This window comes from Jatropha curcas, chromosome 2 (genome assembly GCF_041381405.1).
Source record: "Jatropha curcas cultivar XTBG-Jc1 chromosome 2, XTBG_Jcur_1.0, whole genome shotgun sequence".
Lineage (NCBI taxonomy): Eukaryota > Viridiplantae > Streptophyta > Magnoliopsida > Malpighiales > Euphorbiaceae > Jatropha > Jatropha curcas.
In genome coordinates this window covers 21,676,641-21,704,096 of record NC_143152.1, presented here as the reverse complement: position 1 = coordinate 21,704,096, position 27,456 = coordinate 21,676,641, and the positions used below count along the sequence as shown (strand labels likewise).

General features: G+C 33.9%; 1 protein-coding gene and 2 pseudogenes across 1 annotated transcript; all 3 read right to left on the bottom strand.

The window, feature by feature from the left end:
• Positions 1-85: 85 nt before the first annotated feature.
• On the bottom strand, positions 86-3,849 carry LOC105644324 (SWIB complex BAF60b domain-containing protein). The gene is made up of 6 exons (XM_012229632.4): positions 3,176-3,849; positions 2,371-2,482; positions 2,100-2,271; positions 1,829-2,016; positions 1,370-1,514; positions 86-453 (listed from the first exon to the last, which is right to left on the bottom strand). The coding sequence occupies exons 1-5, from the start codon at positions 3,727-3,729 to the stop codon at positions 1,389-1,391; spliced, it is 1,152 nt and encodes a 383-aa protein (XP_012085022.1). The 5' UTR covers positions 3,730-3,849; the 3' UTR covers positions 86-453; positions 1,370-1,388.
• Positions 3,850-8,747: 4,898 nt separating this feature from the next.
• Positions 8,748-14,809, bottom strand: LOC149498386 (uncharacterized; annotated as a pseudogene).
• LOC149498387 (L10-interacting MYB domain-containing protein-like) lies at positions 10,696-13,519 on the bottom strand (annotated as a pseudogene).
• Positions 14,810-27,456: the final 12,647 nt, after the last annotated feature.

Genomic DNA, 27,456 nt, shown 5'->3' with positions numbered 1-27,456 from the left:
TAGGTCGAAAAAATTCCAGGGAAATTAAATAAAACAGCAAAGGCAGATTGATTGATAACAAAAGAGTAGGGAAAAAACTTGCAGATTAAAAAAGCAACAGCCCTAGATATTGGAATAAGATACAGATATGGGTCCTCCGAAGAAAGTAAGATTTTACAATTCCACTGCTGTTACCTACTGAGGGTTAGGCATGGAGTAAAGTTTAAATGGTAATAAAATTAGCAAGCAACCTAAATCCAGGGCAAAGGCATAACTACAAAGGTACTCCCTGCAATTGGCCCATGGTCACATTTTCATCCTAATCACAACAAACTAGAGTAAATCTCCATATTATCTAGCCACGGTTAATTCACAATGACAAAAATAAAAGAACAGAAAGAGGGAAAAAAATTAAGGTTCTTCACTATCTGTTCTACCATCAGAAGTGCAGTGGTCACAAAACATTGAGTACATCTGCAAGAAAGAGTAAAAACTCGATCCATCATTCATTTCATACAAACTGAACCATAAGCAAATGAATCAACAAGGAAGAGATGTGCAGCATAAAGCATAGGTGTTCAGGCAAATGCTTGCAGAATCATAAACTCGATAGATAATTGAATCCAAGAAACGAACAAAAGAAAGCAGACATAAGGTCTAAAGCAAGAAGAATATAGGGGACATTTCTGTGAGGAAAAGACTTGTAATACCAAACAACTTATATATATAACTCACAAGCAATGGAGAAGAAAAAAAGTACTGGAAACCACTTGCTAAATGAGATGAAAGTCACAACAATAAAAGTTTTCTAATCTCTATGGATAATTACATCAAGTAAAGAAAAAGAATGAATTGAGATCAGGCTTATCATTGTTAAGTTTACAGGCTTTGCATGGAGAATGCAATTCATGGATGCACCGAAATTTTAAAATGAAAATTTTCAAGGCCCCCTTAAAGCCTTGGTAATGCCCAAAACATTTCAAAGTGGAGGATAAATTTGAAATTCAAGAGCAGATTTTCCCTTGAATTTTCTTCTCCAATTTGAGAGAAAATTGTACTTGTCCTTATCTGCCTCTATTCTCATTCTCCATCCTCTTAGTACAAAGATAACATAAGTTAACTCAAATTCACTTCTCAGATCATCATTTCCCCTCACCAACCTCAAAACAAATGAACTATACAACAAGTTCTATTCTTTCCTTGGTGAATGAAGGCTATCACCAAAGAGCATCAAGAATAAGAGATTTTGTGTCATGTACAAAAACTAGAAATTAAAATCGCATATTCTCAACTTTCTTTAGGGAAGACAGAAAAAGGATAACAATGATTGTAACACAGATGCATGTATACACACATATGCATACACACTATGCCCTGTTGTTATACTAACCAGTCAGCGCAGCCAAACATCACGACTGCTTGAACAAATGGTGGCGTGCTAACATCTCTTCTACCCCCACAGCAGAGATGCTTTCACATCCAAGAAGCTCTCGGAGCTTTGCATCACATAATATAACCATTGAGTTCAGTGGATCCTGAAGGCACGCAAGCAAAACCACAGAAACTTTAGCTGCTAATGCATTTTTCTCAACAGATAATAGAAGTTTAGATGTTGTGGTCTATGTGAGATATAAATTCTTAAGTGTCGAGATATTTAACAAAAAAACAAAAAGACACTGTAACAGTAGATGATGGTAACAACAAGATGAGAATAGAAGAGAAACAAGACCAATCGAACAAAAAAAGAAATGTCTCAAGCTATTCTGGAATGGTAAATTTGATAATTAGGCATCCAATAAAAACTCAAAACTTTCAGGGAAAGGTACAAAGTTAGACATTCACTACTCACCTCCAATTGGTTAACCTTTATATACTCCCAAACACGCCTACTGGCCTCTACTTGGGTCATCTCCCTTACGCCAGTTCCCAAAAACTTGGCAAGAGCATCAGATATCACAACTGCAGATGCAACAGGTTCAGTGTTTTCAGTTGTGGACTCAACATCAACCTTCACTCGTTTAGCCTGACTAGCCTCCTCTGCAGATATTTAGAAGAAAAAATGAGTTGATAAACCTTACTGCAGTTCAACAGCATAATGCATACAATGCCTCATTACGTACTTGAAGGTTCAAGAGGGATAATATGTTTAGCTAACAGCTTATTCATCTTGAACATATCAGTGCAGTCTGTCTCAAAAACCACACGCAAGGCATCATCACAAATTATCTTTCTCTTATTGCTCGGATCTTGGAGGTTATTCTTCCTTATGTAAGCCCACAACTGCTTCACAATCTGTATCAAATAAAGGAGTTACTAAACATACAGAATTACATAAATAAACTAATTAATCAGCCACATATAATAAACTTCGGTGACACAGACACAGCATACCTCAGTCCTTGGCAAGGCTGGCTCACCAACAACAGCCTGAAGTTCAGGTGAAACGCCACAAACCTTATTTAACCCACCTGGGCCACCTCTTCTTTTGGCACCAACTGGAGCACTGAATAAGAAATTTAACAGAAACACCATCAAATTTAAAGCCCAAAAAAAGTGCAATGTGATATTTAACCAATAAAAAAAACAAAGTCAACAAGTAAAGCTGGAGAGAAACTAGCATACTGATTTCAATTAAAAGTACCTAAAAATGGGTCAGACCCAAAAGGCAAATGCCTATAAATAACAAAACCTCCAATAAAAATATTAACCAAAGTAAATGTACCATATATCAAATTAGTAATCAAGCTAAAACAACAAATAGTGATTTTGAGTCTAAAAACCACAAAAATGAAATGCTGATGCTCTTTATGAATAATGATTCTTTTCTCTCTTTGTCTTCTTCAAGCAAAGATAATAGATCTTAAAAATATTCCGATAAACATTCTGAGATGAAATTGTGCGTTCATTCAGTGGTTAGCATCAAGTGAACTAGCATTTCATATATTCAATAGTAAAAACAATTTAAAAAATTGACTAGAAAAAACCAAAAAAAAAAAAAATGTTGACTTTTCCAAATTAAATAAAAACCTAAAAATTGGGAAGGAAAATAATTGACTAACCCTTACGAAAACAAAACTGTAAGAAAAACCCGAACTTTGAAATCTAAACGCACAGTATCTAATTAAGCCTTTAACCCTGAAATTGTACCAAACAAAACCCTGAAACCAATAAATTAAAAAAAAAAAGGAATATTTACCTTTCTTTGGATAATTCAGAAGGGACAGCGGCAGCATTTTGGGCGTAGACCTCAGGTTTAGCGACAGGCGGTGGCTGCTGCCTCTGCGGATGTTGCTGCTGCTGCGAAGGATGTGGCGCCTGTGGCTGACGGAAGTTGAGGTCCTGAGGAAAAATCTGCTGCTGCTGTTGGTGGTGGTGTTGTTGCTGCTGGTGTTGAGTATAGAGGGCAAAATGGGGAGGAAATTGTTGGAATTGCGGGTGATGTTGGAGGGCAAAATGGTCTTTCGGTGTAAGGTGGAAGGTTTGTGGTTGAATTTGTGGATGTGGAAGTGGGTGCAGTGGTTGTGTGACAGGTAAGGCGGTTGCGGTGGTTGTTGTTGTTGTTACTGTCGTCGGATGTGACCGGAGCAAGAGGCTGATCTGGTCACGAATGAAGCCAGCTTTATGAGACAGGTCTAACCCTAGCTTCGCTTCGAGTTGCTGAACGACGCCGTCTATGGAGGTCACGGCGTTCGGGTCTGACTGACGGAGCACAGTCTCTATCCCTTTCGCTAATTCCTGGTCCGACACCATCGCCTTCTCTATCTGTTTAACATATATTTAACAGAAAAAACGGACACAAACAATTCTCTCTCTCACACATACACCCCTGCTCTCTTTCTCTCTCTTTCTGCCCTTTTTTCTTGTCTCTCTCTATCTCTCTCTTTATAATTGTCAAATGACTTAAATGCCCCTACTGTCATTCGGTTCAAATTTCAAATCCGAAAGACAATAATGCCCCTATACCAACGGCACGTATCAGGTGGTACAAGGGACAAAACTGGGAAATGGAGTGAAGTTTCTCTTTCTTCTACCTGTGTATCTGTCATGTCAAGAATATTAAATGACAATGGTGCTCCTCGGGTTTACGCGAGATAAAGATAAACAGGTTGAGGTAATTATGTAAATTAGAAGATGAAGAGGGTGATTTATGAATCTTTAAGAATTGACATTAAATAAATAAATAAATAAAAGAATAGAGTAGATCTTGAATAAAGAAGTGCTGAATTGATGGGGAAAGAGAGAAAGTGCAAAATAAAATTAAAGTACCTTGTCCGCTTGGGACTAAAGAGAGGGTAACTTGAGGGTTACTTAAATGGCACACCGTTGTATGGGAAATGAGTGCTGCTATTTAGATTTTTTTTCCTCAAAAAGAAAAATATTAAATATTTTTGAATATATAATATATTAAGCACATTAATATAGGCATGGCCACCGATTTACTTTGAACCAGAATCAAACCGTACTGTAAAAAATAAAAATCAAATTGGAATCATAGGTTCAAAGTTTTGAACTAAAACTGGCGGTTCAAGGGCCGATTAAGATTTATGTGACTATTAAAATTTAAACCTGAACCGGTCTTGAACCAGCGGTTAACCAGCGATTCTGGTCCGGTTCGAACTAGAAATTTTCTATTTTTATTTTCAAAATGATAATCATTCAGCCTATTTTATACATCTCTAAAAATTTCAATAATATTTTACTACATGATATACTTTACTTAAGATTTTTTTTTTTTTAAATGCACTTCACTTTAAAAGTTAAACATCTAAAAAATAAAATGGTAAAAAAAGAAAGAAATATTTAGTCTAAACTTATATTATTTTTAACTCTTTTTTTTACCCGTTTAAATTATTTACTGAGTTTAAAATTACATTAAGCATTTTTCAAAATTTTCTTATAATTTATTTAATTAATAACATTTAAACAAAATAAAGTGATAATTTATTTGATTATTTTGTAAAATTAATAAATTTTATTCTTATATGAGTATGAGCATTCTACAATTTATTTAAAATAAAATTTACCAATATTTTTAAAACTCATATTAATATTTTTGAAAGAAAGATGTAATATTAGAACCGATTTTTTAAATAAAAAAACATATATCACCGAAAATCGTGATCGGAACCTTTGGTTCATCGGAACTGCACCGAAACCAGCCAAAACCAAAATTGGACCAGGAATCGATGGTTCAAGGGCCGATTCAGGTTCAACATTTTAAAAATTTTGAATTGTCAGTTTCGTAAACCGGAACCAGCAATTCAATGAACCGGCCATGCCTACATTAATACACCCATGCTTCATGTATTGGTGATGAATCAGATAATTCTTCTTTTTTTTTTTTTTTTAAAGACGTCTTAATAATACTAATAACACAATAATAAAAAAAATAACACAATATTAAAAGAATAACATAATAATAAATATAATATTTTGAAAAACTTTAAATATAGAAGAGGATTTCTAATATATATAATATGTTTTTCTCCTCTCCTAATATTATTTCGCATATTATTTCATATTTTAATTTACAACTTAATTATATTTTTCAGTTGCAGTATTTTATTATGTTATTTGTAGAATTTTCTCATACATAATCTATCTAGCTATAATATATTTATAGCATATATAAATGTGAAAATGAAAGGAATAATGGCTTTTTAAAAATGTCATTAGTGAAATTTTATATATCATATAATATCCTTAAGTTGTGTTCGGCAATAACTTTTTAAATAACTTTTAGTGTTTTGACCAGTCAAAACGTTAAACGCTATTTTTTATAGTTTTTGATAACATAGCTGTCACGACCTCGAAACTATGAGCCAGATCGGCATTAGGGCACAGTTAAGCATAAGGCTCCGAGACCCGTAGTAAGTCTGAACCACTAGAATTCAACCATATAAATATGAATTTCAAACAATTAACCCATATTGTCGTACATAATAAATCTCATAATTATATTATACTCTAGACCAAATCTAGCATCTTAAACATTGTATAGCTCCGGCCCAATTTATAATATGGGCTAACTAGTTCATGCATTCACATAAATAAATAACTAAACATCCATCTAAATTTATTGGATACAATCCTACAACTGTTAAGTCCACTAACAGATAGATATAATTAAATTCTCATACATATAGCTATATAATAAAATAATTATTGAAATTAGAAAATTTCTTTTCTAGCTCTGCAGTGAAGAAAACAGAGCTTTAGCCAGGACAAAGAAGTATCTACTTTCTGGAAAAGTTAAACAAAAGAAATGTGAGTTTATTAATGAATAGTAATTATTGTATAACACAAGCATTCCCATAAAATGCTTCCCAAAGTACTAAAATGAATACACAGCTGGTCAATCATATGGCACAACATCAGCATCCACAAATAATTACACCTTAAGGTAATTAAACAAGTCGAAATTGGTTAGTGGCGTCACCGAAATCCCCGATGAGCCATCCTCACACATGGCCCATCCTCTCACGACATGTGCACCAATGAGCCAATCCCCATACATGGTCGACAGGCCTAATCCTCACGTGACCAACCCTATCATTTTTTTATACTCTTTTTTCTTTTCATACCAACAGGAGACCACCCTGTGGTTTTCCATATAATCCATATCATCAGATGCACACGGGGGCGCCGATATCCCCATACATGGACGGTATCGAAGACTACCCTCACAAACTCATGTTGACCCACTTCATCCCAATTCCACGCAAACAAGGCAAATAAATGTCACATCACAAATAATAAATAATGCAATCAAATGCAAGCATAATAAATAATTAAACATTGTCATGCAAGAGCGCAAATAGACACTCATATACCAATTCAAAATAAATATATAAATATATAAATAATAAATAAATAAATAAACAAATAATTAAAGACAAAACTCTATATAGAAATGATTTTATGTAGGATGCAAATGGTAAATACTATTTATCATTACCTACATTGCTAAATGGGAAAAACACTCTAATTTTGGGTCCTAACCTGTTGAAGCAGTGAACAAGCTAGAGTGATCCAAACGAAATGGCATTCAAAGGAGAGGAAAGAATTGAATCGAATAATATTTTAAATATATCGAGTTAAAGAATAAGCCTATTAACTTAATCATTAAATATAACTAGCATAGCTTTTATCGAAATTTCGGAAGAACGTCCCCTAAAAATAGGAATTTTTGCCTGCCAAGATAGTGGCAAATACTCTCTATATGTTCATTCAATCCATACAGCCCATCCATCGAGTAATCAATCAAATCAAATGCCCGTCCTCCTTTGCACGACAATACCAACAATTAACGATTATCATTTATTACTCTTACTCAACAAACTCACTTTCAAAAATCTTAAACTCAATATTAAAAGCCATAGTTCAAGAGATTAACAAAATACATTTTGCTACTACAAATAATTCTCACTTTATTCCATCTTAATCATTAGAACTTTTAATATTAACAACAAATTATGAAAAACCTATTCCCACCTCCAATATAGACTTAGTTCATATCATCTTAAAGAAAAATAAAACACACTCATACTTGGTCTTTATTAGTCCAAATTTATAAGAATCAGTCCTGTAGTAGCTACCATTTCTTAGAAATCTTAAATTCTAACTTAAACTTATAGCCCACAGTTTAACAAATTCATTAATCAACAAGGAATTCGTAAAATATACTGAGATTGGTTGGAAATTAATTACCTAGCTACATGACGCGTCGAAAATTAAATAATTTATTCATAACAATCATTCTAAATGACTTGTATTCTAAAATTTTTTTATGAATTAAGTTTATTTATCTATCGAGGTTCCCTAACAAGAATCGTATTCGATTAATTATTTAATCGCAATCAACTTATAGTTTAAAATTTGGAATTTATACTAAAAAAAATGAGGAACTAGGTCTTAGAACGTACCAATTGAAAATTGGACTAATTTCACGATCAACACGAGGAGAAGATGATTCTGCCTCGTAGGGCCTCGCTGGAGACTCGCCGGCCGGTCACCGGACCTCCGCCGACACCGCTGTTGAAGGTGGTTGGAGAGTTGATCCTGCCCAGAAATTTACAAGAATTCCATCACCTGACTCGAAATTTTAGAAGGAGCTCAAATCCATCATCTGTTTATGAGTTTGGCGAGCCAGTTGGCCGGAATCAAGCTCAACAGCCATTGCACCGCCGCCTTCAATGGCGTTTTCATGAGACTGAGCCAAACATCGGACTTTATGGAGGAGAAATGTTCGCGTGGTGGAGTTGAGTCGATCGAGACTCGCTTTGAAGCCTCAAGTCGCCAGAGTCACCTGGTATTGCCCGAAAATCATAACTATGTCATTGAGGGAAGGCGGAGGTTCCACCCGTGCTAAAAGGAGGCCGGTCGCCACCTTACTCCTATTGAGCAGTGGCCGAAAACGAGGAGAGAAAGGGAGAGAGGTGAGCGGCGCGTGCGCGAGAAGAAAAAGAGGAAGATAAAAGGAAAAAAAGGGGGTTTCTAGACTATTTCAGTTCGATTCGAACCAGTTTGGTCCAACTCAATGGTTTAGTTCGGTTCTTGCTTGATTTACGGGTTTTTCACTTGGTTTCGGAAAATTCAAACCGGCTTACAGGTTTGGTTTAGCAATAATAAAATATTTTTTTTGCTAAATTTCATTGGTTAAAATTTTCAATTAAATTTTTAAATGAAAATTTTTTTGAAAAAAATTTTTTTCAGGTCGTTTCAATAGCATTTGAATTGGTTTTTAGAAGTCCTTTAACGTTTAGCTTTTAGGATTGAGTTTGAATTAGGATTTCTGGTTGAGTTTCTTCTGGATGTGTGTCATCTGTATTGCCAAATATATCAGGTGGCATAAAATTAGGATTTTGATCCAATTGAACAAATGCTGGATTTGCCAATGCTTTTCTTCGAATATAATTATAGATTGTGATAGATGCACTTACAATATCCCTTTGTATATGAAATGGGTATGTAGACATTAATGCAACTTCTAAGAGATGAATGCCAACTGTTGAAAGTCTCTTGAAAGCCTTTGGGTTACCACCACGTTGAAAATCAAGTAAATGATACCTTATTCCTTTATAAGGTCCAAGATATCCTTCTATTTGTTGATATCCAACATCTACTAAATAGTATTTTCCCTACATATAATAATAAATATATCTTAATAATCACATGCTAAAAGTATATAATAAAAAGACATATCTAGTGCGCATACGTATAATTTGCATCTAAAAATTATTTTATAAAAGAACTTTAAAAGATATTATTCAATAAATATTTACCAAGTGGTGGTTTGAGAAAATTCAAATATCTCTTATGAATTGCAAATTGAAAAAGTCGCCCATCATGAGTTGTACCTTTCCCATCCAGCTAGTACAAATATAAATTGCATATCAAAACTAAAAATAGCTATAATATTTTATGTACACACGCCTTTCCTACCAATGAATCTAATTTGGATTCCTTATTAACAGAAGCCGGTGCTTCATTTATATGAGTGTTGTCAATTGCGCCCATACAATCTTATTTTGACCCAAAAAAAATCATCAGATATTATCATATGTAAAAGTTACAATAAAAAATATGATATTGAAATACCTTAAAATGAGGCATATACCTATCGTCATCAAGTATTTCAGGAGAAATAGTATTGAATGTTGAGTCTTTAGGCTTTATTATATCAATTGAGGAGCGCAATATTGCCTTTAATACTTCATGAAAATTTCTACTTACTGTCTCACTTGAATGTTGAAATCATTCTTGAACTGCCTATTTGAAGCACCTAAAGCAAGAGTATAAAGAAACATTCCAACTTTCTCCAAAATAAACATTCTACTTGAAGAATTGAGTCTGTAATTTCTTTCGAGGTCTTGACAAAGATTTATTAATGAATATTTATCCATTCTGAATACATTAATATAACATTTTTCATTCCATCTCATTACTTCAAACAACCAAATAATTTCTATTTGAAATGAATCCACACAAGGTTCTTTATGAATATGTCTCAAATAATATTGACATGCATTTTGAACAGCAAATATTAGCGTTTCCAATACTTGATCATCATCGCCATCATCATTAAGAAATATGTATTGTATAATATCCATATCTATGACAAAAATAATATTAAAAAAACATAAAATGCAACTCCATTATTAATTATAATATATGTAATTTAAAGTTGACAATCAACCTTTAATATAATCTAAATTCAAAGTAAAAAAAAAACCTAAAATGCATCAAATTTAAAGTTCAAACATGAATAAATAAAAACTATTCTAAAGTTCAAATTTATGATAAAACGGGAAAAGAAGTCAAAGGTGTTTGCCAAGTAATGTATTATGTACTTGGCTTCTATAAACCGTTAGTCCAAATAACATAATGATATTGTAGCCATTTTCATTTTGTCTCTGCATCTTGTAGAATATTATACATCTCTCTTTTTGACTTATTGTCAAACAAAAGTGTGCAGAAAAAATGAAATTCACCACATTCCTCTACTAATAGAAAGTATATATTTCATGATCTCTTCAATAGAACAATCTAGATGATCTCCTAAAAGGTCACACATCACCATACTTTCTTTTATGGTTTCTTTTAGTTCATTAACCGTATTAGACACTTGTGTAGCATTAGAAGCCTTCTTTCCTTTAGAGCATTTTCTTTTCTTTGATGTACAATCAACTGATGAGTCTACCCTCTTTTGTTTCTTTATATTTCAATATTTTCAAGACCAGTATTTTCACTTCCAAGTGTATTAATTAAGATTGATCCCGAATCCATCATTTTGTCTAAATGGTCTTCAAAATTAGATTCTCTCTCATCATTCTCTTTTAAATTAATAACATTATTTAGTTCTACATCTTCATTATAATTGGCAATACTCTAGAAGAAGGTGTATATGCAAACTCTCATGTAGCCACAGTTTCTAAAAATATGATTTCATATTTTTCATAAAGCTCATTCTCAATGTCTTTTTCACGAAATCTTGCAAAACTTGGATTTTTCTAAAACATAAATAAATAAAAAATCAATCATAAATAACTTGAGTGTTAAAGTGAATAAATATGTTATTTTATATATATATAGAATAGTCACGTATATGCAACTTACTTTTTTTCATTCCACCACTCATTAGAAGCTGCAATTGTACCTTTACTTGAATTCCAACCTAATCCAGTTTCCTTTCCTCTTAAATCTTTCCATAACTTCCATTAACCTTTCATCCAATCCCATTTGTGTTTTAACTCTTCTTTAGTAAATTGTAATATAGCATCTTTCATTTTATTTTTCTACCTATAACCATCCTTTGTCACCCTATCCACCACCATTTCTTTTACCGATTGTAGTGCCTTAAGAATAAATATCAACAAATAAATTAAATTGTTCATTAGTCTAAACAATCCTTCCAGCACCCTTATTCGTAGAAGCCATTTGACCTACAAATAAAATATAAATAAAGTGTGTGTGTATATATATATATATATATATATATATATATATATATATATGAAACATATATAAAAAGAAAGAAATAATATAGAGATGTTATTATAACATCAATAAACTAGATATTTGATTATTGGACTTGTCTCTCAAACAATAACATTTTGAAGCATAAGGGAAAAAGAAAAAATCAATAACTATACCTATATTCATTAATTAAGTAATAATAATACTTGACTTGAAAAAATGAATATGAATAAAAAAAGGATAAATGATATTTTTGGTGCATGAAATTTCAATATAAAAAGGTTTCACAAGAAACTTATTAACTATACTTATATATGTTAATTAAGTAATAACAATACTTGACTTGAAAAAAAATGAATATGAATAAAAAAAGGATAAATGATATTTTTGGTACATGAACTTTCAATTTTTTTCGCAATATGATGTATGAACAGAAAATCTTTGCAATTAGGTGTTTGAACTTTTTAGAAAAGCGAATTAAGTGCATGTGATGATCTAGTAGTCAGAATCATTACTCAACAAGCAGTGTGGTCCACAAATGTACGATTAACATCCTTCATGTCTTACAACTAATTGCTGACTTAGGAAAAAACCCTAGATGATGTGGCAAATGAAGGCAAAAGACTTAAATATCCTTATTCAATTCCCTCACTAAACAATAAACGTTTTGGCTAATTTCATTGTAATATGAAAACCACCATCGACAACAATGAGTAAATAGGAGAAGGAATAGCAGCATAATGGAACTTCAATTTTGCAAATGTGGCTACCAATGTTGGGAGCGAACCTCATGGACTGAGTGGAATCCAGGTTGAAGATTTATTGCTTGTGAGCTATGTCTGGTGAGTATGGGTTTGAAATTTTTTATGTTAATGGGTTTTTGCTTTTTAAAGATGTGAAATTGATAGCTTTTTTAGGTTAATTGTAACCAAGGACGTTCTTACTTTGAGTGGGTCGATCCGTTAATTTGTAATAGAGCAAAGAGAATCATTCCTAGGCTTTTGAAGAAGGGGAATGATCTTGAGATTGAGTTGGAGAGGAGTTGGCGAAGGGAGAAGTTATTGTGGTTATGGCTTGTGGCATCTTTGGCTATTATTTTTAGGTTAATATGAAGATGAGAAGCAATTTGGCTGCAACAACCTTGTTTGGAAGCTAGTGACTCTGTCTTGAATGCATTATATTGGTTTTTCTTTTTTATAACGTAGGAAAGTGGGTGATGGAAAGGGAATCCACGGAATATGCAGTTTGTAGGATTTGTGGATTTTATGTATTGTATGCTAATGTATGACTTATTACACTTTAATAGATAATGTCTTTTCCAATTGCATTCTACATCCTTAATGAAAGTCCTAAATGATGATTGTTACTTTAATTCTGTAAGTTGGTGTAATATGGCTGTTCATTTTTATGATTGGAATTGGAACATAAAATAGTAAGATTAAGAAATACCACATAACTTGAAATGAATTTGCACTTAAGATGTAAGAATTCATTTAAATTGAAATTAAAGGATAAACAATTTTTCCTTGCTACTACATTCTAATAAGACAAATAACACAATGATAAAAGAGGATAATCTAATACTTAGCAATTGGGAATATTTCTATTATGACTCATATGGCCAAAGTAACATACACAGAAATAGAATTCATATTGCCTAAGACAAATCTTCCCAATTAAAGTGTATTGGATTACAAAAATAGCACCAAAATCGGTTCAATATTATTAAGAAACCCACATCGACTAAATAGCAAACCTATGAAGGGCATATAAGGGTGGCAAGCTAGTTAGCTAATGGGTTAGTACTAATATTTTAGCATTGGTTGGCCTAAGCCAAAGTAAGCCCACAACATATATTTTCACCTCATAGGATTTAAACTCTCACCTAGTTCACCTCTACCCTTTTTTTGACAGTGATTTCAACACCAGGCTTTAAGAAATTTTGCTACGGTTCCAACGGCCGAAGAATCAGCTCGATTGGACGTCGTTTGGACCTCGAACGGACCTCTGAAATCTTGAAAACCCTAAAATAAAAGGGCAGGGGACGGTAATTTGCCTCCATCGGCGCCAAAAAAACTCCTTACCAGAGCCAATCACCCCTAATTCATTACCGAAATGGCATGCACGGAAGGCCCTAATCGGTACCTAAAAGGTGCCCTTCGATACTGGAAAAGGGGACTTCGGTACCAACGTGCCCCTGACTCAGCACCCCTCGGCCTATAAATATGGCACTTCCCGCATCATTTTAAGCACCTCTTGTTGTTTAATTGAGCGCTTCTCACGCTTCAACGATTCTCATTCTCCCTTTTACGATTCTAAGGCAATATAATCTGACCTTACTCTTCTTCTTTAGTTGAGTTTAACGCCCGACTTGGCACTCAAAAGTCGATCCTTTCGACTTTCACTTACACTTTGGTCTTCCTTAGACCAAAGCTATTAGTTAATTAATATATTATTAATTAATTTAAGAATTAATTAATAATTCATTAATTAATATTAGTATAATATAAGACTATAAATCGGGTCCTCGTGCCCTATCTAAGCTTTACTTGGAGAAGGATTCGACCTCCTTGGTCGTTACAATCACGTAGCTCTGATCCAGTCGAATTACTAGCATTAGGGTATATCACTAAACTTAGAGTTTGTCAATTAAGACTGGTCCGTCTGGCACCTTATAAACTATCAAGCTTGGTCTGTCCGACACCTTATAAGCCCACTCACTGAGTGGCAGCTTTGAGACCCTACCATCCTAATACAAAGGTAGAACTTCGTGCGCCCCAATCCTCATACAAATGAGGTACGAAGGCATACCTATGAATTTTAGGCTAGCTAGCGGGCCCCCGACTGAACTGACTGGTCAGGACTTAGGGAAATGTGTTGCACGACCTAGAATCCTTGATAAACGAGGCTAGAGTCGGGCTCCCCTCCAAATTACACACTTTTATTTACTTTTAATGCACTATATTTCCAATATTGCCATGCATTATTAGTATGATCATGCATTGATAATACTGATATTCATGCAAAACTCTGATTTTGATTTTTCAATTATGATCCAAACTGTTGATTCATTTCAAAAGAAGCTGAAAACCTAGTCCCCGAACCTAATGATTCGAGGCTAGTGCATTTTATCCTTAAGTCAAACTGAAAATGGAGTCCAACACAGAGTTTTTTTCTTAATCTTTTCCCCAAAAACAAAAACAAACTAAGGTGGCAGCTCTATCACATCACACACTTGTCAAAGCGCTAAACCGAGCCACAATCAATCTAAACAAAACAAAAAAAGAACCGTAAGGAGTTCCTCCAGTTTCCTTGACGAACCGACCAATGGGCTCGTCTTGATTGACTCCATCCTTCAGATCTTTCCCATGGCACTTGGAAGGGGGCTCACACCTTTCAACTTCTAATATGGTATTAGAGCAGGTTTGGCCCAGTTCAGTTATTCCTCAGTTCACTAGTGTTGTCGCTACGTTTCAATTCGGGCTCCCGTCTATATGTCCAGTCCCCAGCGAGTCCCATTCAATTTCAAAGGGTAAAAAGCCCAGTTCAATTTCAAAGGGAGGATTCAAGTGTCAAGTGTCAATCGGACCTCCTAGTTGCAATTGAGGGGGAGTGTTAAGAAACCCACATTGACTAAATAGCAAACCCGCAAAGGGCATATAAGGGTGGCAAGCTAACTAACTAATGGGTTAGTACTAATCTTTTAGCATTGGTTGGCCCAAGCCTAAGTAAGCCCATATCATATATTTTCACCTCATGGGTTCTAACCTCTCACCTAGTTCACCTCTACCCTTTCAACTTCTAATAAATATCATGTGCATCATCTCCTTAAATCTTTGTTGTTCCAGATTGTTGCATTGGCATTGCATCATCCATGGAAGCTTAATTGCATTGGACTGACCTACGTGTCTTATTTGGTTATGAAGGTGCTATCTCCAACATGTCTACACTTTTTACTTTCTTTGCTTTACTCTTTGCATTTCATTTTTATGCTTGTTGTTTTTTATTTTTTTGAGCCTAGTAATGAACCATAAATGAATCAATCCCACAAATTTAGTGCATAATGATGATCAAAGAGAAGTTCTCAAAGTAATGAATCATAAAATGCCACATGTAGCTGAGATCTTAGTGAAACCATTAACCTTATATGTGATGAAACTAGGTTCAGGCATATTACCCACCCTTTTGCTCCCCTTTCTTGATCCAGTATCAAATGTATGCTCAACTGTAGTACCAGGCTGCAATATAGATGAAATCAAACATATTATAACCAATTCTCAATAATTCTAGCAAGAGTTATATAATCGAATTCAGTTTGCATACATTGAGTATAACCCTCCTTGTGGCAAAGTTAGTCCAAACTCCTTTACAAGTAGGTGATTTAAGAGGGGTTTTTTTCGTGTCTTCCTTTTGTAATAATAAACATTAGGTGAATTCAAAGAGAAGCTATCATCTGTTGACTCCACCCTTTGTATGTTAGGGGTGTGCACGGGACTGCAGGAATCCCAACCCGTCCCTGAAAAATCATCCCGAATTTCCTGTCCCGAAAAAAACTCGACATAAATTTAATAGTCCTGTCCCAAATGTAATTTTGGGGTGGGACTGGTTCTTTGACTAGAACTGTTTTGTACCGACCTGAAATTTTGTCTCGTCCCGTTCCATCCTGAAAACGGGAATTCCCAACCCATTCGTTGTTATAAAATTATAATCAAAATTACAAAGTTTGATTTTTTTGTATATCACATAAAATAAATCCAGAAAATTATTTTAAAAAAGAAGTTGTTTGGATCTAAACAACTTCCTATCCTTTTGATAGATTTTCAAAGTTGAAAGTCAGAGAGTAAAACTAAAACAGACGCTAAAAGGAAAAAGATAGGGAGCAGAGAGTAAACTAAAATAGACGCTAAAAGGGAAAAGATAGATCGCAGAGAGTAAAAACTAAACACAGACACTAAAGGAAAAAGATAGCAAATAGGAAAAAAAAAAGGGAAGCAACAATTTATTGAAGGTTCCATTTTTTTCCTTTATTTCTATTTTATATTTATTTATTTGTTTTGGTTAATTGGGCGGTTGAAATTCCAACAATTCAGTTTGTTGGTATTTGCATCATTAATTTTAGTTTGTTTGTTTTTTATGATATGATATTTGGAAGTTTTTGTATATGAAGAAAAGAATATGAATTATGAAGAGAATTTTAGACATGACATTTATAGAGTAAACTTGGATTTAGATATTTAATCAAATATTTTAAATGCAAGTGCAGTGTAAATCTAAGAGATTTAACTGAAAAAGAAAACAAACACTAGAGTGAAACATGTAGGAATATTTCTTTTACTTTAACTATATATGATGTGGGTCCCGATTATGTATGGCACAACCCAAGAGGGGGGGGGGTGAATTGGATTTTCTAAAAATTTAACTTTCAAAAATAAAAATCAGAATTCTATTACAGCGGAATTAGAAAGCATTTGTGAGAGTTAGTTATCAAGTTTATAACTTCCTCACAAAGCTTATTACAAGATTAGAAAGACTCTGTGAAGAACAATTATTGCATTTGGAACTGCTTCACAAAGAATAACTCTGTGAAGGATAGTTATTGCATTTAGAACTGCTTCACAAAGCTTAAGCAAGTTTAGAAAGACTCTGTGAAGAACAACTATTGCGATTAAAACAGCTTCACAAAGCTTAAGCAATTTTAGAATAACTCTGTGAAAAATAGTTATTGCATTTAGAACTACTTCACAAATCTTAAGCAAGTTTATAAAGACTCTGTGAAGAACAACTATTGCGATTATAACAGCTTCACAAAGCTTATTGCTATTTTAAAAAGATTCTGTGAAAAACAGTTATTGCATTTTAGAACTGGTTCACAAAGCTTGTAGCAAGATTAGAAAAACTAATTATTACATATATTGTGATTTACACTGAATATCGAAAGGCAGATTGGAACTTGGTATATTCACAATACATAAATCTAGAGTTCTAATGTTCCATAGAGATGAAGCTTATTCACGTTTAGAATCAGAAACTCATCAAAAACTTTGCATTTTAGAACAGATTAATAGTTGTGTAAATCAAACATAATCAAGCAGAACTTCAAAAAATAAAAGAAGATAAAAACAGAGATTTATAGTGGTTCGCACTAACTCGCCTACATCCACTCCCCAAAGATCCTCCACTATGTTATCTCTTTTCAAGGGTAAGAGACAAACCAACAATACAAGGAAATAGATCAACACCTAGATGTAACCTTTGTCCCATTAAATTTTCTAAAGGTTCTAATCAACCTCAACCCTTTCTGTTTTTGTAGAGAACAGAAACTCAAATCATGACATTAGAATCTCACACAAGGAGAAGGTCGCTTGATAACCTATTATACCATAGCTTTTCACCTAAGCTATTACACAAAAGTTTTTCAATCAAAGAGCCTGTCTACAACAGATTACAGAATCTATATAGACAGAGAGAAATGCAAATATAAGCACAGGAAGAACAGAAAACGGATTTAGAAAATAGATTTAAAAATCAGAACTGTTCTTCAAAAAATGTTGTTATAAAATTTTCTTTTCTCTTAAAAATTTTTCTTGAAGCAAAAAGATGAAAAGAAATAGGAGGATTGAAGAGAGAGTTTTGAGAGATTTAAACTTTGAACAATGGACTCATACTCTTTGCCAAAACCCCTTCTTTTTAAAAGAGAAAAGGTTTTTTATATGAAAAGATGATAATCTCTTAGAAGTTAACGTTGAGATTTTTTTGCTTTAATGAGCAATGAAATTTCTAACATTTTTAAACTAAAAGAGACAATGCATGGGTTACAATTAAAAGGGTTATCAGACCAATTTTAGTACTCACACATGCAAGGTTTGGAGGTGAAAGGTTTAGTTTAGAAAACAGTGTAACTTTTACAGCAGAAACAGCCAGCTGTATTAGAAACAGACAGCTGTGATAAATCAGAAAAATACTTTTTAGATCAGAAACAACTTTTTGCAGAATTTCATTTAATAGCCACCAAGGATATTTACTCCAAAGATATTTTAGATGGGAAAATGTGAAGAGTAAAGATTTTTGGCTATATGCTTTTAATAAATTTATTCAAAAATACTTTAAAACAATTTTGAGAGAGATAAAATAGATTTTTGCTTATAAAATTATTTACTCTCTATCCTGCAATAATTTCCTAAGACTTATTATAATACTAACCAATAGAAAATATCTTCATTAAACTTCATGGTCTTAAATAAAAATCTTGGGTTGTAAGAACTTCATTTCTTCAATAATTTCCATATTTAAAAAAAATTTGTATAAAATAATATTAGCATATACAAGAATATTAAATTTATTTGTCTCGTATAATCATCAAAATCTCAAGATAAAATTAACCTTTGAGCCAACATATGATATTCACCATCTAACTATGATAGTATTACAAAATCTCTTAGTTGACAAGATTTGCTCATATGGGAATTCACCAATGTACTCAACAACCAACATAGATGTATTACTTATCTGCTGCAAATCATTTGTTATAACTTGGGTTTGTACAACAATAATTACCAAGCTACAAAGGAATCTTGATCATTTATAATCTTAACCGCATAAAAAAGAGCTAAAACAAGACCAATTCTTTGCACTCTTTGCTGGTTATTAAATCTTAAATCTCTCATGCATTCTTTGCTTGTTCTTTTAACAAGACCATTTCAATTGCAATCAAATCATCATATATAAATTAATTGATGTACTTACGCAATTAAAAAGAGGTAACACAGTTCTAAAATCTTGCAAAAATGGAAGAAAGATCAAAATCCACAACAAAACAATGGTCTTCTTATTCATTATCTTAGTTCTTTCTTTCATAGTGGATTCTTGTGAACTAGCTCATTGACCATCTCCTGCACCTGTAAATTCGTTTTGCAACTTTTACTATATATCTTTATTTCATTTTTTTATCCTTATTTTCAATTATATTTTTGGATTAATATATATATATATATATATATATATATATATATATATATATATATATATATATATATATATATATATGGTCACCATTATCTTTAAGAAAGTATTTGGAAACTCAAAGAAAAATACAAGAATTCAATTCAATTTTATTCTATTTAGTTATTTCTCATGTTCTCAAAACCATATAATTTTTAGAATTCAATAAGATAAAATCTCAATTTTTCATGTTTGGTATATATGAAAATACTATTTCCAAAATATTAAAAGTTTATAACGTTTAGTATCTTTTATACAGAATGAATTATGTAGAAATATTTTTTTGCTTTGCTTATGAATATTTTGGTAAAATTGTTTGGTCTAGTAAAAAATAGTAGTCAACTTTTCCAGTTGAAAAAAATATAAAAACCATAGTGAAATTGAAAATTACACTTACACATTCTTTTTTATCTTCTCTAATAGCTTGTGGCGATTCTCTGTCTTTTTTTTTTTTCAATTGTGAACTTCATTCGGAAGAGAAAACTAAAATTGATTTTAACAGTTAAGTATAAAGAGTGAAGCCGGTCCATTGTCTATATATTATGTGATTAATTAAATTCTTTTTTGCATTGACAATATTTCATTATGGGTTTTTTTTTACCTTCTTTTAGCTTATTAATTTATTTGTAAATTAACAACAATTTTCATTAATTTGTTTTTTTAGGCTGGCTGAAAAAAGTAGGATAATATTAATAGTATTGTTTTTTATATTTTTATATTTAATGCTCATGCCTTTATATATTCTCAGTTTTATTAATTAATTAATTTTATTTTATGGTTTATTTTTTAATATTAAACTAGTATTTATGATCTTGATATCGAAATTGAAAAATGTCAAAAAGAAAGCACTGTAATGATGCTCCTCTTCCTGGTAATACATTTAAAGCTCCAAAAGTTTCCTTCAATTCAGGAAATATGACAACACCACACGAGAATATGAGCTCACCACTAAAAAGCCAACAAACTGCACCAACATCTCTTGATATTGGATCTCCTGATGAAGGTGCAATTGATATTCCTTATCATCCTGCTAGTGTAGGTAATAAGTTGAAGTTTAGAGTTTGGAGTCATTTCAAAAAATTTTATGATGACTTTGGGGTTGAAACGGGTAAAGCAATATGTTTATGGTGTGAAAAGAGTTATTGTGCCTCATCAAAACATAGTACAACTGGGTTATGGAAGCATCTTGAGTGCACTTGCAAGAATTTTAAATATAAACAACAGTTGTTAGAAAAGACTAGACGTGACCATATGGATAAGGGGCAAACAAAATCGCACTTAATGAGTAAGGGTGAGGAGGATGAAAACCAAATTAAATTATTGGAAGTTTGACCAAGTAGTTGTAAGGAGAGCTATGGTTAGAATGATAATAAAAGATGAGTTGCCATTTAAGTTTGCAGAGAGGGAAGGGTTTGAAGAGTTCTGCAGAGAAATGCAACCTGAATTTCAAATACCTTCTAGATGGACAGTAGCTAGAGATATTTATCAAATTTTGTATGAAGAGAAAAAGAAATTACTTGCACTTTTAGATTTTGAATGTCAAAGGCCATCATTTACTACTGATACTTGAACTAGTTATCAAAATATCACTTATTTGTGTTTGACATGTTACTTTATTGACAATAATTGGAGAATACAAAAGAGAATTTAAAACTTTTGTTCAATAAAAAGTCATAAAAGGTGTGAATTTAGGTAATGTTATAGACTTTTGCATGAATGAATGAGGGTTTAATGAGGTTATGTGCAATTGTAGATAATGCAATTAGTAATAGCACATGTGTTGCACAATTGAAAAGAACCCTTAAATAAAAAAAATCTTTTGTGTTAGATGGTGAGGCTTTTCATATGAGATGTGTTGCACATATTTTACACCTGGTAGTTAAAAATGGTATGAAAATTGTTATGCCTTTAGTTAATAAAGTAAGAGCTGCCTGTAAATACGTGAGGAGTAGCCCATAAAGATTAGATAGCTTCAAAAAGTGTCAAGAAGGTGTCCAAGTAGAGTATAAAGGTTGTGTAATTTTGGATTGTGAAACAAGGTGGAACTCAACTTATTTAATGTTAGAGATTTCTCTGCATTTTAGGAAAGTGTTTGAAAGACTTGAATTATTATATTCTACCTATAGAAATGAATTGGATGATTCTTTACCTTTGGAGAGTGATTGGGATAATGTTCAAAACTTGACTAGATTTTTGAAAAGATTTGATGATGTGACATTGAAATTGTCTGGGTCATTATAGTCTACTGCAAATATGTTTTTCCCTAAAATTTGCACTATATTAAAAGAATTTTAGAATTCTTTGGCTAGTGATGAGGCAGGACTTATAAATATGGCAAAACAAATGAAAGAAAATTTTGAGAAATATTGGGGTCAATTGGATAAAATGAATATACTGTTATTTATACCTACTGTATTGGACCCTTGACATAAGTTGAGGTAGTTGAAGGTGAAGTATCATGGATTAATTTTTTGGTGAGGGTGCAGCAGATAAGTTAGTTGAAGGGGTGCTTAAAATTTAAAATTGTTGATCTCTGAGTATGAGAAAGAACAAAATGTTTGTGAAAATTTTGATATGGAACGCCAAGGTAAGAATAAGGAGTTTAATGCAAATGATGTGGAGATTGATGATTATTTTTTAGAATTGGAGAAGGAAAATAGTTTGAGTATTAAGTCAAAGTTGGATAACTACTTGAAGGACTACCCTGAGAGGTATACAATAACTTTCGATTTGTTATTATGGTGGAAAGGAAATGCAATGCGGTATCTACTCTAGCCAAGGTAGCTAGAGATGTTTTGGCTATCTAATGCTCCACCGTAGCATCTGAGTTTGCTTTTAGCACTGGTGGAAGAACCTTAGATTTATTTAGGAATTCTTTGACGCCTAAAATAGCTGAGGTCCTCATTTGTTGCCAAGATTGGTGGAGAAATCCTACATCTACTATTAGAATTGAAGAGCAAATTGAAGAGCTTGTAAAATTTGAAAAAGGTTAATTGACTTTTATTTTCTTTAAACTATTATTAAACTGAAATAAATATTAGAATTTTCAACTGATTTTATTTTTATTTGTCTTTTTTATGATTTTCAGAAATTATTCAAGATCCAAATCTTTCTCACATCCTTCTCCAATGAGCAAACTTGGATAGTTGAAGAGATATGTATAATTTTAGTTAATTTATTTTCTTTAAACTATTATTAAACTAATTTAAATATTAGAACTTGCAACTGATTTTATTTTTATTTGTCTTTTTTATGATTTTCAGAAATTATTCAAAATCCAAATCTTTCTCACATCCTTCTCCAAAGAGTAAACTTGGATAGTTGAAGAGATATTTATAATTTAGTTTGTAACATCCCTTCCCGGTCCACCCGTAAACCCGAATAAACCGAGTCGAGACGCTACAAACTGGTTGACTGCATGGTCTGACATGCTGAAGTCATAATGTATATTGAATATAATAGCATGTTGATGGTGTTTACAATAATAATGTAATTTATATTTACAAAACATGATACTAGTGTCAAAATGAAATGGGCCCAACTGAGTGCCCTGTACATGCCATAAAAAGGGTAAACAAAAATACACATCCGTATGAGTAGCTACCCTGAAGACTGAGTCTTCTACAGATGAACTGCAGCAGTTGTAAGCCGACTCTCTACTGTCCAAACTCAAAACCTGCGAGTTAAATAGGTAACTCGCTGAGCAAATAAAACTCAGTGGATATCTCAACATATAAAGAAACAATTAAACACATACATGTATAGAAAGAACCATGTAAACACATATGGCACATATAAGCACACACATCATGAGACTTTCATGATACCTTGATTATCTTTTGTACTATTTATAATACTGTGTAATTCATGAAATGTTATGTCAAGATATTTGTATGGCTCCATAAGTTTATAGTGAAACCGAAGTGATAAGAAAAACTGTATGAAACTGGATGAATACTGTATGCTTGGCTGCTATGGCCCATATAATCACATCCACTCAACGGCCTGTAGCCGGAGTATCAAACTGTATGAGGTGCAGATCTACTATCCTATGTCGCGACATAGCCTTATCTACATGGTTTTTACCTAACCTCAATGGAGCATAATGTTGATATGTTAATAATATAACACAACATCATATTCATAGTTCATAACTTCATAATTCATAATGTATATTTGATTTCACATCATTTGCATGCTTGAATGTTGTTTTGATACATGTTCTAATGTTGTATTTGATGTTAAAATGATTGGAGGCATATAAGTGAAGCAAAGGAATACAATTGCATTGAAAAAGAAGTCCAAAAGTGCATGAAAACACAAGTCGCGAGCGCGTACTTCAAAGTCGCGAGCGCGCAGAATGCAAAATGAGAGACAGTGAGTTATCGGGCACAAGTCGCGAGCGCGTACTTGAAAGTCGCGAGCGCGAGAAGTGCCAAATGAGAGACAGTGAGTTCTCAGGCTAAATTCGCGAGCGCGCGATGAAGGTCGCGAGCGCGCACTTCACAGTCGCGAGCGCGAGATGTGCCAAATGAGAGACAGAGAGTTTGCGGGCACAAGTCGCGAGCGCGCACTTGAAAGTCACGAGCGCGAGATGTGCCAAATGAGAGTCAGAGAGTTTCAAGTGAAATTCGCGAGCGCGTAGTTCAAATTCGCGAGCGCGAGAAGGCAATGCGAACTCGTCATGCAATTCGCGCGCGCGCTTCCAGCCTGCACTGTCTGTACTATTTTGGTCATATCGCTCAATATACAACTCCGATTTGAATGATTCAAAAACCCATGTAAAGCTAACACATAGAGGAACAAATAACTCTTCTATGACACTTCCTAATTCCATCAGTAAATGGGGTCAAAATCAAGATGAAGTTACTGGTAAAATTTCCAGCAAGCCCTGTTTCAACATAAACTCACTATTTACTTCATTTATTCAATACTTCCCCTGTTTTCCCCCGTTTTCTCACCATTACCAGTCCTCCCACTCCACATGAAGCAATATTGTCTCAATAGCAACACACCACACAATTCTCATGCAAAGAAAATGAAAAATAACAAGAGATATCAAACCTTTACTCCAAAAGCTTGAGTTCCTCTTTAGCTTCTTTTCTCTACACTCTTAGAACTCCCTTCACCTATAAATAAGAATTCTTATAAATTCTAAAATAATAGCACCATATGTTTCAATTATGAACTTCAAGAAGGTTTACTTACTTGGATAAAAGAGAAGTTGAAGTTAAGGCTTGACTACCATTAAAATTGAAAGTAAGGTGGAAGAGGAAAGGAAGAAGATGAAGATAAACATGAAAATGGGAAAGTGAAATGGGTATGCACGGGTAGGCTCTAAAAGATCCATGACTTGGTGTGTAAAAGTTCTAAATGGTACCTCAATTGTAAACAGGCTACAACTTAATACCCAAGCTCACTCTTTTAATGCAAATCAATCCTCACCCATGTGCTTTAATCTTTTCTCTCAATCAAGTAAGTCCACTTATGACCCCATTCTACCCCAACCGGGTTTGGTTCAACTCGACTCAACTCGACTACTCAACTCTATGCTAAGACTCGACTCGGTAGGATGTCACAATTCTCCCCTCCTAAATAAAAACTTCGTCCCGAAGTTTACCTGTTGTAAACAACTGCGGATACTGTTGTCGCATGGTGTCTTCAGATTCCCAAGTTGCTTCTTCTGTCTTATGATTCCTCCAAAGATTTTTTACCAATGCTATTTTCTTGTTCCGCAATTCTTTAGTTTCTCTGGCTAAGATCTGAACTGGTTCTTCTTCATAAGTGAGATCCGGCTGAATTTCAATCTCTTCTGCTGATAACACATGTGCTGGGTCTGATCGATACCTCCTTAACATTGATACGTGAAAGACATTATGAATTCGATCTAAGGTTGAAGGTAACGCTAGGCGATAGGCTAATGGTCCTACACGTTCAACAATCTCGTATGGACCAATGAACCTAGGGCTAAGCTTACCCTTTCGTCCAAACCTTAGGATCTTTTTCCATGGTGAAACTTTCAGAAATACCTTATCACCCACCGAGTACTCAATATCCTTTCTCTTTAAATCAGCATAAGACTTCTGTCGATCACTTGCTTCTTTCAGCCGTTTTCTGATGATTTCCACTTTCTCTTCTGTTTCTCTAACCAAATCTGGACCCAAAATCTTCTTCTCACTCAGTTCTGTCCAACACACAGGTGTTCTACATGGTCTACCATACAATGCTTCATATGGTGCCATCTTAATGCTCGATTGGTAGCTGTTGTTGTAGGCAAACTCCATGAGAGGTACATATCTGTCCCAACTGCCTTCAAATTCTATGACACATGATCTCATCATGTCTTCTAGAATTTGAATGACTCTCTCTGATTGGCCATCTGTTTGAGGATGAAATGCAGTGCTGAAATGCAATTTCGTCCCTAATGCTTCCTGCAGTTTACCCCAAAATTTCGATGTAAACCTTGGATCACGATCCGATATAATGGATGATGGAACGCCATGTAGTCGAACTATTTCGCTAACATACAGGTCTGCTAACTTGTCCAGAGAATAGTCCATCCGAACTGGTAGAAAGTGTGCGGACTTAGTTAATCTGGCCACGATCACCCATACTGCATCATGCTTTCGCTGCGTCTGAGGTAATCCAGTAACAAAATCCATCGTGATCTGATCCCACTTCCATGTTGGCACTGTTATTGGATGAAGCAACCCAGCTGGCAGTTGATGTTCTGCTTTTACTTGTTGACATGTTAAACATCTTGTTACAACATTTCCGATATCTTTCTTCATGCCCGGGCACCAATAGCCTTTCTTCAAATCCTGATACATCTTGGTACTGCCTGGATGCATTGTATATGGACTGTTATGAGCTTCATGCAGAATCTTTTGTCTAAGCTCCCCTATCTGAGGTACAACAACTCTGTCTTCATAGAATAAGACTCCACTGTTATCCAATCTGAATTTCCCACTATGATCTTCTTGTACTTGCTTTACCCATAGTGCTGTTTGTGCATCTTTCTTCTGTGCCTCTGCAACTTCCTGAACCCAAGATGGCTGTACTTGCATCTGTGCTAGAATAACTCCCTGCTGTTGCAACGCCATGCTAATTCTCATTGCTTTCAAAGCAAATAATGATTTTCGGCTAAGGGCATCAGCTACCACGTTAGCTTTGCCTGGATGGTAATTAATGACATAATCATAATTAGCCAGAATCTGCATCCACTTCCGTTGTCTTGAATTCAAATCTTTTTGTGTCGGTAAATACTTTAAACTCTGATGATCTGTGTAAATATAACACTTTTCACCATACAGATAATGCCGCCATACTTTGAATGCTAGAACAATGGCTGCCAGTTCTAAATCATGGGTTGGATAATTCAATTCATGTGGCTTCAATTGTCTGGAGACATAAGCTACCACTTTTCTGTCTTGCATAAGTACACATCCTAACCCAATATGAGAGGCATCACTGTAAATCTCAAAGTCTTTACCTGACACTGGCTGAGTCAACACTGGTGCTTCAGTCAACTTTTTCTTCAAAGTGTCAAAACTCTGCTGACATCTGTCATCCCATTGAAATACAACCTCTTTTTTCAATAATCTTGTTAAAGGTGATGCAATGATGGAGAATCCCTTTACAAACCGTCTGTAATAGCCGGCTAAACCCAGAAAACTTCGAACTTCTGTGACGTTTCTGGGTGGTCTCCAATCAACAATAGCTTCAATCTTCTTAGGGTCCACTCTGATACCCTCCGATGACACCACATGTCCTAAGAAAGAAACTTCTTCCAGCCAAAACTCACACTTACTGAGCTTAGCATACAGCTGTTTATCCCTCAGTGTCTGAAGTACAATCCGCAAATGTTTATCATGTTCGACCTTATCTTTGGAGTAGACCAGAATGTCATCTATAAACACCACCACAAACTGATCCAGATATGAATGAAACACGCGGTTCATGAGATCCATGAAAACCGCTGGTGCATTTGTGAGACCGAAT

Excerpts from the sequence above, each read along its gene's own strand:
- LOC105644324 (XM_012229632.4), bottom strand. The coding sequence starts at position 3,729 with ATGGTGTCGGACCAGGAATTAGCGAAAGGGATAGAGACTGTGCTCCGT. Across the intron at positions 2,272-2,370 it reads CAGCCTTGCCAAGGACTGAG|ATTGTGAAGCAGTTGTGGGC; the intron begins GTATGCTGTGTC and ends TATTTGATACAG. Across the intron at positions 2,017-2,099 it reads TATCCCTCTTGAACCTTCAA|AGGAGGCTAGTCAGGCTAAA; the intron begins GTACGTAATGAG and ends AAATATCTGCAG.